Source organism: Salvia miltiorrhiza, chromosome 2 (genome assembly GCF_028751815.1).
Source record: "Salvia miltiorrhiza cultivar Shanhuang (shh) chromosome 2, IMPLAD_Smil_shh, whole genome shotgun sequence".
Lineage (NCBI taxonomy): Eukaryota > Viridiplantae > Streptophyta > Magnoliopsida > Lamiales > Lamiaceae > Salvia > Salvia miltiorrhiza.
The window spans coordinates 18,500,491-18,514,209 of record NC_080388.1 but is presented as its reverse complement, the minus strand read 5'-3'; the positions used below and the strand labels follow the sequence as shown (position 1 = coordinate 18,514,209).

At 38.3% G+C, this 13,719-nt stretch overlaps 3 protein-coding genes across 3 annotated transcripts; all 3 read left to right on the top strand.

Moving 5' to 3' along the window:
- The first annotated feature begins 1,095 nt into the window (after window positions 1–1,095).
- Window positions 1,096–4,621, top strand: LOC131011460 (probable glycerol-3-phosphate acyltransferase 8). Its single transcript, XM_057939258.1, has 2 exons — window positions 1,096–1,850; window positions 3,580–4,621. Exons 1-2 carry the CDS (start codon window positions 1,218–1,220, stop codon window positions 4,450–4,452), a joined length of 1,506 nt encoding a protein of 501 aa, XP_057795241.1. The 5' UTR covers window positions 1,096–1,217; the 3' UTR covers window positions 4,453–4,621.
- A 616-nt stretch (window positions 4,622–5,237) lies between these two features.
- Window positions 5,238–6,474, top strand: LOC131011459 (SKP1-like protein 12). Its single transcript, XM_057939257.1, has 2 exons — window positions 5,238–5,626; window positions 6,168–6,474. Exons 1-2 carry the CDS (start codon window positions 5,315–5,317, stop codon window positions 6,309–6,311), a joined length of 456 nt encoding a protein of 151 aa, XP_057795240.1. The 5' UTR covers window positions 5,238–5,314; the 3' UTR covers window positions 6,312–6,474.
- A 1,317-nt stretch (window positions 6,475–7,791) lies between these two features.
- On the top strand, window positions 7,792–13,141 carry LOC131011457 (ascorbate transporter, chloroplastic-like). Its single transcript, XM_057939256.1, has 11 exons — window positions 7,792–8,068; window positions 8,808–9,421; window positions 9,618–9,725; window positions 10,268–10,423; window positions 10,720–10,935; window positions 11,415–11,624; window positions 11,810–11,947; window positions 12,124–12,225; window positions 12,310–12,375; window positions 12,475–12,559; window positions 12,637–13,141. Exons 1-11 carry the CDS (start codon window positions 8,014–8,016, stop codon window positions 12,732–12,734), a joined length of 1,848 nt encoding a protein of 615 aa, XP_057795239.1. The 5' UTR covers window positions 7,792–8,013; the 3' UTR covers window positions 12,735–13,141.
- The last annotated feature ends 578 nt before the right edge of the window (window positions 13,142–13,719 follow it).

Below are 13,719 nucleotides of genomic sequence, written 5' to 3'. Positions count from 1 at the left end.
GTAGTGTTTTCATATGGATGATATATGACTAAATTTCAACTCCATCAAATAACATGTTATGCAAAGAATGAACATCGTATTTGGGGGTGGAGGTGGGACACCCATTAAATGTAGTTGTAAATATATTAATTTGGCCACCAAACATTGCAGCGGTTTCTCAAAGTAGTGAAGAAAGAGAGCTTTGGTCCACCAACTATCTTGTGGGCATATTTCAAGCATATACAAAACAACTTTGAAAAACTTATCCATTACTATTATTTATGTATATAGAGTACTATATTCTATTTGGACGAATCCACGATTATTTAGTATGTACGTGCACTTATTGAATAATAATAATAATAATAATAATAATAATAATAATAATAATAATAATAATAATAATAATAATAATAATAATAATAAATTGCATGGAAATGAGAAATAGGTGCATTGTCTATTTAGATCCTTTTATATTATAAGGATAAAGATATACTATTAAAACTAAAAATTGCATGAGGATTTAATAAAACAAAAAATTATGAGGACATCAGGATATATTTTACCTATATTTTATAAACAAAAAGAAACCAACACAAAATAATACTACTCCCTCTGTCCACCAAAAATATGCCACAATTTTCTTTTTCGTCCGTCCACAAAAAATATGCCACATCCATTTTTAGTAGTAGGGTCCACACAACTCCACTCACATTTAAAGTGGGACCCTTACTCCACTACTAACTTTACTCACATTTTATTAAAACTCGTGCCGAAAGTAAAGTGACATATTTTTGGTGGACGGAGGGAGTATTAATCTGTATGGCATACATATCTATGAGATAAAATACGAATATAATTTCCGGTGCATGCTTGTAATTTCTCTATGGTTGTAATGGATCTTATTATTATTACTTCTCGTTGTTTTTCTTTTAGGTTGGAGAAATATGATTGGGTTAATGTGTATTAATATATGATACTTGATACATAATCACAATTTGTAAAATTCTAGTATAAAAACTAGTAATACCACGAAAAATAAAAATAAAATAAAGATAAAAAAGCCACCGAAAAGGGGTATATATGTCATTTCATAGCCCCGTCCACATTTAAAACGCAACTTCCCTCCCCAGCAAATCACACCTACACAGAGTCACTCATTAATATACATGCATACATAGAACCTCTCCACACACACACAACACACACTCTCACACAGAGACTTAGAGAGAGAGAGAATGGCTAAAACCGCCGCCGCCGCGGCGCGCTTCCCGTCGATCGAGAAATGCGACCTCTCGGTCGCGAACCGCCACTCGATCGCGGCGGACCTCGACGGAACGCTCCTGATCTCCCGCTCCTCCTTCCCTTACTTCATGCTCGTGGCGATCGAGGCCGGCAGCCTCCTCCGCGGGCTGATCCTCCTCCTCGCCTTCCCACTCATCGCCATCGCCTACGTCTTCGTCTCCGAAGCCCTCGCCATCCAGATGCTGATCTACATCTCCTTCTCCGGAATCAAGGTGCGCGACATCGAGCTGGCCGCGCGGGCCGTGCTGCCTAGGTTCTACGCGACCGACGTGAGGGCGGAGAGCTACGCCGTGTTCGAGAAGTGCCAGAGGAAAGTGATAATCACGGCGAACCCGACGATCATGGTGGAGCCGTTCGTGAAGGACTATTTGGGCGGAGATAAGGTGATCGGGACGGAGATTGAGGTCGATCCGAAGACGAGGAAGGCCACGGGGTTCGTGAAGAAACCGGGGGTTTTGGTCGGGAAATTGAAGAAATTGGGCGTGCTGAGGGAATTCGGAGAGGAGAAGCCAGATATCGGAATTGGAGATCGGGAGTCTGACCACGATTTCATGTCCATTTGCAAGGTTAATTATCATTCTTCCTCTGTTTTTTAGCTCGAATTAATTTTGAGTAAGCACTTGAATGTGTTCTTCATGCTTTTTTTCTTATTGTTTACACTGACTTTGTACTTCTAGCTCTCAAAATCATTAACTGAGATTTTGCGGTTGTCGGTTGATTTCTATGTGACTACCTTAGTCACTGACTTGAACATGGAATTATTTTGGCATGATCTATATAAAAAAAACAGTATAGCTAAGATCATAATCAGTAGATAGGCAACAAAGCACCAAAAATATCACCGATGAGTTTAATTGATACTCCTTCCGTCCATACCATAATTTTATTTTCGGTCATTCCACGAAAAATTTGTCAGTTAAATTTATAATAGTAAGGTCTACAACTCAACTTACAATTTATTAAAACCTGTGTCATCCACATTGTGACAATTTTTTTGTGAATTGAGGAGGGAGTAATATTTCGCTAAGGATTAATTTCATAGCTTAATACAACGATTTGTATATGGCTTTGTAAAATATTATATATGTAGTCTTGTGACAGTTGACTAGCCTTATAAGAATTAATGTTGGTGAACAACCTTGATCCGTATGTGGCTACAGTTTTGGGTGGGGTAAAAAAAGTCTCTGCTTCGCTAATTAAATGTTTTGGGTGGAGTATATTAATTAGAACCGAACAAGGTTATGTATAATATTTGAGTAGATTTGGTCGATTTTGGTAAATTACGAGAAAACTATTATTTTGAGTTTTATATATGTAGACGAACGCTCACTTGGGTTTGCAATAATTTTTAGATATTAAAATGAATATTTCTTGATTTGGGCCATACACAGGATTAATTTCTTGATCCGTGGAAAACTCTTTTCTATAGCGTCAACTTTCCGATGTTTGAAATTCATGATGACTTTTGCTTTCTTGCATCTTTTTGGTTTTCAGCGAGCATTAAATTTTATCACGAGTTCTCATATACTATGCCAGTGATAATACATGAGTAGGTGGATCCCTCCATTAATTACGTATCCCGGTATATATATCACGCATCTTGTATAAAAATTAGTGTTTTATTCGTCTTCCTTAGGTTTTTCCTACATTAATAGGGGTTTAACTCATAAGGTTTTAAAGAGGCTTTTTTCTTTAGTTCTTTGGGAAGGTTTCTCAGCTGATCTCCTTAGCACATGTCTTAGTACTTTGTATTTATGTGTATTTCATAAAGTTTTGTTTATCCATAAGAAAAAATCCTAGTACTTTTATACATGTAATTTGTCTAAAATGGAATCTAGAATAATTACATAATTAGATGGTAGTGGCCTAATAAATGAAGTGGTTGAGGGTGTAGTAGTAGTAATATGTAGTTGGACTTTGAGACCTAAATGTAAAATGGGGGCCATAGCATTTAAGCCAAGGCATGTGTTCGACTTTATTTCGAGGCTTTATTACTTGAAGCTGGCTAATTTAATGTGAGTAGTAATTATCACAATATTTTCTCAACTGCAATCTGCATATGGACTATTTTATATACTCTTTTGCACCTATTAATTAAACTTGGATAAGGTTAACTTTATAATTGCTTTTACACGACTCTAAAGATTAGAGATCCTAGAAAATATATAGAACTTATTTTCTACTTGTTAGATAGTAATTTTTTGGTGGGACCACTAAAATATGATAATTATTTCCTTTTTTATGATGATGCAACCAAAGAGAACGCACGCTAACAATTGATGTTATGGTGAACAGGAAGGGTACATGGTGCACGAGAGTAAAACGGCGAAGCCGTTGCCGGTTGATCGGCTGAAAAGCCGGCTGATCTTCCACGACGGCCGCCTAGTCCAGCGGCCGACGCCCCTGAATGCGCTGGTCACCTACATTTGGCTGCCGTTCGGATTCGTCCTCTCCCTGATCCGCGTCTACTTCAACCTCCCGCTGCCGGAGCGCATCGTGCGCTACACATATCCCATGCTCGGAATCAACCTGGTGATCAAGGGCAACCCGCAGCCGCGGGGGTCCGTGGGCAACCTCTACGTGTGCAACCACCGCACCGCCCTGGACCCCATCGTGATCGCCATCGCGCTGGGGCGCAAGGTCTCCTGCGTGACCTACAGCGTGAGCAAGCTCTCGAGGCTGCTGTCCCCGATCCCGGCGGTGGCCCTGACGCGCGACCGGGAGGCGGACGCGGCGATGATCAAGGCGCTGCTGCAGAAGGGGGACCTGGTGGTGTGCCCGGAGGGGACGACGTGCCGCGAGCCGTACCTGCTCCGGTTCAGCGCGCTGTTCGCGGAGCTGAGCGACCGCGTGGTGCCGGTGGCGGTGAACCTGAAGCAGGGCATGTTCCACGGCACGACGGTGCGCGGCGTCAAGTTCTGGGACGCCTACTTCTACTTCATGAACCCGAGGCCGACCTACGAGGTGAGCTTTCTGGAGCGGCTGCCGGAGGAGATGACGTGCAGGGCCGGCGGGAAGTCGTCGATCGAGGTGGCGAATCACGTGCAGAGGATCTTGGCGGATGCGCTGGGGTTCGAGTGCACGCAGCTGACGAGGAAGGACAAGTACATGCTGCTCGGTGGGAACGATGGCAAGGTGGAGTCGATGTATTCCAAAAACAAGCAGTGATTCGTATATAATCCATTAATGCTACTGGATATATATGTTGGCTACCTATTTTAGATATTTTCCATCGTGCGTGTCCTAGTATAATTGTTGTCTGTTTAAACTACTGCTTCATATTGTTCACATTATCGATATCGATATCTTGGTCCTTAATAATATTTCCTCGCCGTGTTTTTTTTTTTTTTTTTTTACGATTAATATTTACTCGCAAATTATTCGAGATTTAATTTTAAAAGAATTTGTTCATAACTTGATTTGATATTAGATGAGTTGAGCTTCAACTTGATTTTAAACTTAATAATTTTATCGAGCCGAACTCGAGCCTAACAACACTCGGCTCAGAGTTCACAAATATGTTTGCGAGTCTATTCACGAACCTTCGATCAGACCTTCAAATCTAGTTAGTGCACGAGTCTTAAACGAGTCAAACCCGAGTAACATATTAATTAATATTTTTTCCCTAAATTTTTAACGAGTTCGAAGTCAAACATCATATATACGAACATCTAATGAGTCGAGCTTAAGCTCGAATTTCGACATTATCCAGCATCACACGGGTCGAGCTCGAGTTCGATAGGTAGGTGATGAGCCGAGTTCAATCAACAAGATAAAAGTTCAAATCGAGTTTGAATACTTAAACGAATCGAGCTCGAGGTTGCTTGTATTCGTTTCGATTCGACTCATTTACAACTCTAATTTGCAGTGTTCCCCTATTATTTTAATAATTTTTTATAAAAATAAAATTTGTGATAATTTAAATTAACATCCCATTCCCAGCCAACTATATAATCTCTTGCGCCACGTACCAACACTCCAGCCGCCTTGCCTTTGCCTTTGCCTTATAACGGTGAGAGGGGTAGAAAAGATGGAGAACAGAGAGACGTTGCCGTCACCGGAGAAGGAGAAACTGACTACGTTGATGAGTTTGGATGGCCATATTTTCCCGGTGGAGGAAGCGGTAATTGTGGAGCTCCGAGCAATTCGCCGCCTTCTGCCGGCCGCCGGTGACGCCACCATTCCTATTTCTCAGGTTACCGGCCAAATTCTGGCCAAAATCATCGATTACTGCAGAAAACACAACGATCACAAGCTCAATCGTTTGCGTGATGAGGAAATCAGTGCCTGGGACAGACACTTCGTCGATGTTGACGAGGAACTCCTCTTCGATCTCCTCGTGGTTCGTTTTCTCTTCCGTCTTCGTAAATTCGATTGGTTTACTCATACAATCAGTTGCAATTTGCAAAATTTGTGAGGTTTAACTTATATGCGTGTATTCGTGTAAATTGATGACATTATTTCTCAAATACTTGCGTATAATTTGGGGGAAAAAGAAAAAAAAAACACATCAATAGATAAACCAGTAAACCACTGGTGCCAGAGATCTGGTTGATGAATGCAGTAAACATTAATGTTCATGTAACCATATGCATTTGTGTTTTGCGTTGCTCTATAGTTTCTTTGTTTCTTTTCTAATTTAAGAAGATATTGACATGATTGTTGTGTTTGATTTAGAGGAGTAGGCTCCAATCCGAATACATTGTTTCGATAACTCCTTTCTGGATTCCCAAATTATGATTATGATCCTCTACGAAATTGTATACCGCTTGGTGCATCTAATTGCGTTTGGGCTTGATTTCATCATAATTGGTTTCAATTGAGCAAACGGATGAATTTCTGTTTGCTAATCGATTGTTTCAACCTTTTTCCATTTGGTTTAGGCTTCACACTTTCTGGAAGTGAAGGATCTCTTCTACCTAACAGTGACGACTGTAACAGACACGATGAAGACGAAGAGTCCTGCTCAAGTTGGCAACATGGATCAGCTTCGCAATCTCTTCATCTCCAACTTTAGGCTTGACTAGTATGTTCATCTCCTCGAGCTCGACTACTGGTTTGTGTGTTCATATTTTTGGCGGCAGTGTTTGGTGATATTATGGTATCTGGTTAATATAGGATGATACTTTTTCAACAATGTATATGGCAAATTTTTATTTCAAATCTTTGAAGATATGATGGTATTTGAAAGTTGTTGCTCTCGTAAGCTAGACTAATTATTTGAACAAAGAATTCAATATTGAAAAATGTAGTAAAGCAGTGGAAAATAAATAACTACATAATGTAAACTAGTATTACTTAATTTGCATTTCGAATCTATTATGCTAGACTAAGAATTTCTCTTAATCTAGAGAACAACAATACTAGACTTTTACTAAGCTAAATGTATTAAAAGGTGTTTGTTGAACATTTTTACTAAGATTCACGAGTCTCTGATTCAACGTAAATTAAACTGATTGTCAAATAGAATATTGAAACAATATGCTCAGCAACACTATTATTCAACAATGATGATTGCCAATGAATGGGTGTCGAATGCAACTTATTTTTATTTTTTACTTTGGAGGAGTTGAGGAGGGGTAGCAGTGGAGTTTGAACTCGTGACCTCACTGTTCACATATAAGAGGTCGATTTCTCCTCTCTTATAGAGGTGTTTATTCTTGAAGACCAATGATATCGTTGTTACAAAGATCGTGGCAGATTACACTTTATATTTGAGCCCAACGAAAAGTCCAAACTTAAATCCAAAGTCTTTTTTAACTATGTCTCCTATCTCTATGCTTGGACTAACTTCTTTTCCAATTGAATATGCAAACCTTAAAATATATAACCTATTAATTATGCAATACATTATAGACTATATTTAAATAAATGAACAAGGCAAAATTTAATTTAGTGCTAAATTTTACACTAACATTATCCATCTTTAGTTAGTTTCTTAAAGGGTTGTGCACGAAAATCAATTTGATTCTTAATTAAGTTAACGCACGATAATCAATCGACTTTGACACAAAACACCCTCCACGTAGATTTAAACTGATTATTTTATCTTTCTTTTTTTTTTTTTAAAAAGAAAGGTGATCATCTTATTTTCTGCTATTGGATGGACATGGAGCATTGGAGATCAGGAAATTTATATTTTGCCAACTCTCAAAATATACAAAAAAAGACAAAAAAATAAATAAAAAATCATGGTTTGAAGAAAGTAAATATTGAGTGCATAAATAATTGTTTTTGTGAAATGTGTCGACCATTCATTCAATCAGGGGACACGTGTACGGTGATTAGCGTGTGACAATGGCAATGCATTGAAAAACTGAGGCCCTCCCTAGATATGACGTGGCCTTTTCCCTGTCAGCCACGTCGGACTAACGAAACCAAGCCAAACAAAAAAAATCCGAAAAAATGGAATAAAGTTTTCTGAAAAGGGCTTTATACTAAAATGAATACGTGTCGCCCTCAGGCCCTCTTCTATATAATTTCTCGCTAATTAAAAATAATAATAATAAATAAGATTCAGCTGATATTCTGTATGAAGAGCAATGGCTCCATGTGTTATCCACTTTTAGAGCGAGAGAGAGAGAGAGTCACATTCTACTGAATCTACTCACAGAAAATCTCAAGTTTCATACTGATAATAATATCTCAATTGCTGTATCTATAGCTGCGACATGGCAGCGTAAATCGAAAACACTTGGAGTTGGAGCCGAAGAGAATTTTCCGGTGGCGATGGCAATCAGCGCCGTCGTTTCGCACCGGAATTTCGGCTGTTTCATCGGTTCTGGTAATTATCTACTTGTTAAATTCACACTCTGTACAATGAATAATGAAGTTGAGAGCTCAACTATCCTTTTCGGATATAGTATTGCAAAATGTTTTGAGTATAATTCATTATCATGAGTTCTAATTAGAGGCTTACGATCAGTCTGTTTCTGTATTGTTCTTTTGTGAACTGAAGTATCGAATGTGGCGACAGGATTAACTGGCATTCGGTTAATTTCTTGTGTGAGCTGTAGTGTATTAAATTGAGAAGCATTAGTTGATAATGTATAATTTCAGCTGTCTGATGATGGGTTGGACTAAAGGATTTGAAAGGAATTAGGTATTACTACGATGTTTACACGATGAGCTTAAATTTGGCCCAATCCAGAAATCTGCAAAAGTTCTCTGATTGGAAAAAACAGAGGAAAAAAGAAAAAAAAAGAAAAAAAGAAGAAGCAGAATTAGCATAAATGAGGCTTGTCAAAAGCTTATTATCCAGCATTATATAGCTTCCATAACAGAAACCAGTGTCTTTGAATTTAAATACGGCACAGGGTAAATGCACTCCCAAAAGTTCAGGCTTCGTATCTGAATAGTTCGAGTAGCTCATATATGTTAATCGGTTCATTATTTGGGGTTGAGGAAGTTTCCACTCCATTCAAACTATAGGGAGCAGTTTCAACCATTTCATTTGTAATATTTTACATTTGATAGTACTTTTAGGTTATGATGGTTGCATCCCTGCCTTTTCTTTTTAACAGGACGAGTTTATCATAGAGGAACACCATCAGATCGTCAAAGATGTCGGCATTCAAGTGTCAGTGCGGTGCAGTATGTGAATAAAAAAATGTTCTGCAGCAAGCTCTATCATCCGGCGGCAAGCTTTTCATTTGGCTATGTATATCAGTCATCCATTCCTGCTAAAGATAAACCAAACAGGGAAATCCCAAGATCAAAGCTGATGTCTCATCTTAACTTGGATCCTGTTCTCATAACATCCCATCAGACGAGCAATAAACTTACGTCTATGAACAAAAGGGTGAAAAGCAGGGGAGCATATGAATGCTGTCTTTCTTCGGCTTACTCTGATGCTGGTGGGATTCAAACAAGGAAGTTGGATAAGCTCGGTTTTAGCTATGGCCAGAAGCCTCCATCAAAACATATAACAGTGATGAGGACCCGGGCAGAATTCAAATCTGAAGAGCATAACAATACAAGCACTGAGTTTGAGACCCTAGTATCATCTGAGGGGGCAAGTGAAGCTGCTTTACCTGTAGGAGCTGAGCCAGCAAAACCATGGGGGAGCCAGTTGCCTAAGCGCTGGGTGATGGTGCTCCTTTGTTTCGCTGCATTTCTATTGTGCAATATGGACCGTGTAATGCTCATCATTATCTCCACTTTCTGTTTTTCTCAATGTCAATACTATAAGTGTGTATTTTTCTCTAGTCCAAATTTATATTTGTAGTCGGTTATTAATCGGGTATCCAAGTTTTTCAATGCTAGCCAAATGAGATAGAATTTATTGAGATAGAATTTATTGATTATTCTGACATTTTGTTTGTTTGTTTTAGGTAAATATGAGCATAGCGATACTCCCTATGTCAAAGGAATTTAATTGGAGCAGTGCTACAGTTGGCCTAATTCAGTCTTCTTTTTTCTGGGGTTATCTGCTCACTCAGGTTTTTCGCGTTTGAATTACTTATTTGGCCTATTTGAAACGTGTGTGTAATCTTCATTATAACACCATTATCTCATCACCTGACCTAGCTTCTTTCTGTCATCTTTGGCAACACTGTATACAAAGAAAAATCTATCCCCTCAAGTAGGATGCGCTTAATCTGAAGTTTTTGGCTTTTGTTTGACTGTACACAAAGGTTGAGTAGCAAAATTGTACTAATGGTCAGATGTATACTTTCATTCCTGTGGTATTCCTGGAGACTTAAGATCTACTGTCTTTGATGGAGTACTTTTCTACAGAGATTATGTTATTCTTCAGCATATCATGCTGATTTATATTGATCCAACCATTATTTGTTTCTTCATAAAATTATGATAAAATTAAATTGAAATCATTGTTTCTCAGCTTAGCATGTCTTGTTGGCTAAGTATTTTATCCTCAGCATAAATAGGACTCAAGTTGATCTCTGACATCATTTGAGACAGTCCTGCAGCAGTTATATCCTCTTCTCTACTTAAGTTTCTTCACATGTTCCTTGACAAGATTATTGGAGGCATATGGGCTGATAAAATTGGTGGGAAGCTAGTACTCGGTTTTGGAGTTGTTTGGTGGTCTCTCGCAACAATTTTGACGCCACTTGCTGCAAGAATTGGACTCCCTTGCTTACTTGTAACGCGAGCTTTTATGGGAGTTGGTGAGGTTAGTTGCTTGTGCGTTCTGCAAAGACTTAATGAATATTAATGAATATTACAATGACAGTTGTTTCTGGTGCACTTGATCTCTTGTTGTTGTGATAGCATTTATTTCCCATTTGAAATTAGCACATCTCTCAAAGTATGAAAGTGACCATTGTACGACATGCTTCGGGCGATAGATATGATCTATTTTTTTAAATAAACTATTGCCTGCTTGCTCTAATCACATCTGCACTGTGCAAAGAACTTGATGCATGGAGCATGATATCATGTCTAAAATATGTTTATTTTGTTAATCAGGGCGTTGCTATGCCTGCCATGAATAATTTGTTATCAAGATGGATTCCTGTCTCCGAAAGAAGCAGATCCCTTGCACTAGTGTACAGCGGCATGTATCTTGGTTCAGTTGCTGGTTTGGCAGTGTCTCCTGTACTGATCCACAAGTTTGGGTGGCCATCTGTTTTCTATTCGTTTGGATCCCTTGGATCTATCTGGTTCGCACTTTGGTTGAGCAAAGTAAGGCCTTAATTCTTGCTGCAATGATTTCTGTGAGAAGGATGGTTTTTTCCTTAACCAGAAAAAGAGGGGAAAGAAAAGACAGAAAAAAAATCCTGTCAACAAACATGCACGTAAGATAAAATGGTTCACTCATACCTAATCATTCAATTTGCAACGGACAAAAAAAATAGACCCCACAATCCTTGATATACTAACTCTCTTTCTGCAGCCCCCATTCTTAATACTATTATTCTACAATGTTCTTCAGAAAAATCTTATTTTTGTTGTTTAGTGCTTACAGTCCTTGGGAAAGTGAAGTCGTGTTTCTTGTAGCTGCATTGAGCCAGTTTTACTGATGCATAGAAAGAAACTCTGATACTCTTTCCGTTTATGTTTAATTCCTTTTATTGTTCTCATGTGTTTGGTGCTATATGTAACAGGCATATTTTGTGTTCTACTGTTCTTCCTGCTGATCATCAACTCTCACCATTTTCTAGGCACACAGCTCGCCTCAAGAAGATCCAAGTCTAAGTTTGGAGGAGAAGAAGTTGATTTTGGGAGGCAACATTTCCAAAGAACCCGTCTCTAGTATTCCATGGAAGAAAATTTTGTCTAAGGCTCCTGTATGGGCTCTCATTATATCCCATTTCTGTCATAATTGGGGGACATTTATTCTGTTGACATGGATGCCTACTTACTATAACCAGGTATTATTCCTAGCTATTGCATGCAACGAAAGTAAATAAAAAATTCAGCTCATTCAATTTGTCTCCAGTGTAACATATGACTTCATTGCCAGAGATATATGTTTTTCAAAGTTTAATGTGAGCTTTATTACATTTACATTTAGATAGGCTGTTCTACTAAAAATTTCCATGTTTACTATACACAGGTTTTGAATTTCAACCTCACGGAATCTGGATTGCTTTGTGTGCTTCCATGGCTCACTATGGCTGTGTTTGCTAATATAGGTGGCTGGGTTGCAGATACCCTTATAAGCAGAGGCTTCTCAATTACATCTGTTCGGAAGGCAAGTATTTCCTTATAATTTCTTCATTTAGCTAGCTGGACTTCAATGTTCTAATTCATGGACTCGTATGCCATCAATGTATTGCAAGCAGACAAATTTCATGCATACATTTTTCATTTTTCCTAAAAATATATAGTGCAAGAGAATCACTCTTCTTCACATCCTCACATGTGCAGATAATGCAATCAATCGGGTTCCTAGGTCCAGCTTTTTTTCTGACCCAACTTGGTAACGTAAAAACACCTGCTTTAGCAGTGCTGTGCATGGCTTGCAGTCAGGTTAGGGTCATTTTCTGTACACGTTCGACCATTTTATCTTTAAAAAGTAAATGAAGCAATAATCTGTATGTTATTCCTTCTCAGGGATCGGATGCATTCTCACAATCTGGTCTATATTCCAATCACCAAGATATTGGGCCCCGTTATGCTGTGAGTTCTCATCATCTTATTATGCGAGGACATGTAGAGTTTTATAAGCAGTACATCGTCTCCCCAGTGCTCAAACCGTGGCATGTTGTTCTGTTGCAGGGAGTACTGCTCGGATTATCCAATACTGCCGGTGTACTCGCTGGTGTATTCGGGACTGCTGCAACTGGATACATTCTTCAACATGGTACAACAAAAAATTCAATGCATCAGTTTATTTTACTTACCTTCACAGTAACTCTACGACTTTGAAACTTCTCACAGGCTCTTGGAACGATGTGTTCAAAGTGGCGGTCGTGTTGTACATCGTGGGCACAATAGTGTGGAACTTGTTCTCCACCGGAGAGAAAATCCTGGACTAGGAAACAAAACATACTTGTATGTGTTACGAAGCTACGGAAGAAGTCGCATAGCATGCAAACAAATGAGATGGATCGAACCAATACTTTGTTCGAGTCATGTCGATGGCTAGCTGGTCGAGATAATCATGCTATGATGGTATCAGGTAAGTGGGATTATTTTTTCATGTTTACTACCAAAAATATATGCTAAAATAGTAAAATTAGCACAATTAAGCCTATGAGAGTGGTGGTTTTTCCATGGTAGATCAAAACTATACACTTTCCAGTTTAAGTTACGAGCTAGCTTGCACCAGGGATCCTATTAGTAGGCTCGAGATGTGGTTATATAGTTCATATCTTATTTATTCAAGTGTGCACTTGATTTTGTGAAATAGTGTTTCGTATATATGTTGATATTTTAGTTCGAATCTTCTGTTTCTGTCTTAAAATATTTCATTGCATTAATGCAAGCTATATATGTGAGTTTCGATTTGTTTTGGCAGAAGAAAAGTTAATTGAGAGTGCTTCAACTATAGGTAAGTTGAGAGAAAGAAATGATTTGAAGCAATTCTAGGAAATGCAATTTTGGAATAAGATGAAGAGTTGTGTCCATTGATGAGACAATACGGCACCGTTTGACCCTAAAGATATGAAAATGATTGCGTCCAGTTCGAAGTGATGCACATATTCATTAAATACGTTAACTACAAAATTTAATTTATCGCCAGACGAATTCGGATTGTTTGGAGATAAGTTTTGGATTAGCTGTTCCACCAATTTCTTCGGTTATTCTTCATTTTTTTAGTACAATAAAATAAAAGGAAGAATAAATTGAAATAAAATGAAGAAGATGAAAATTGAATTGGATGATGGTAGTATTTATAGAAGAAAAAAGGGAAAAAAATAAATAATAAAAGAGACGTTGCAACGGCTATAAACTCAAATTATAAAAATATATTCTTTCATTTTTCTCAAAATTTTACATTTTCAAATTTATCTTTTTTTT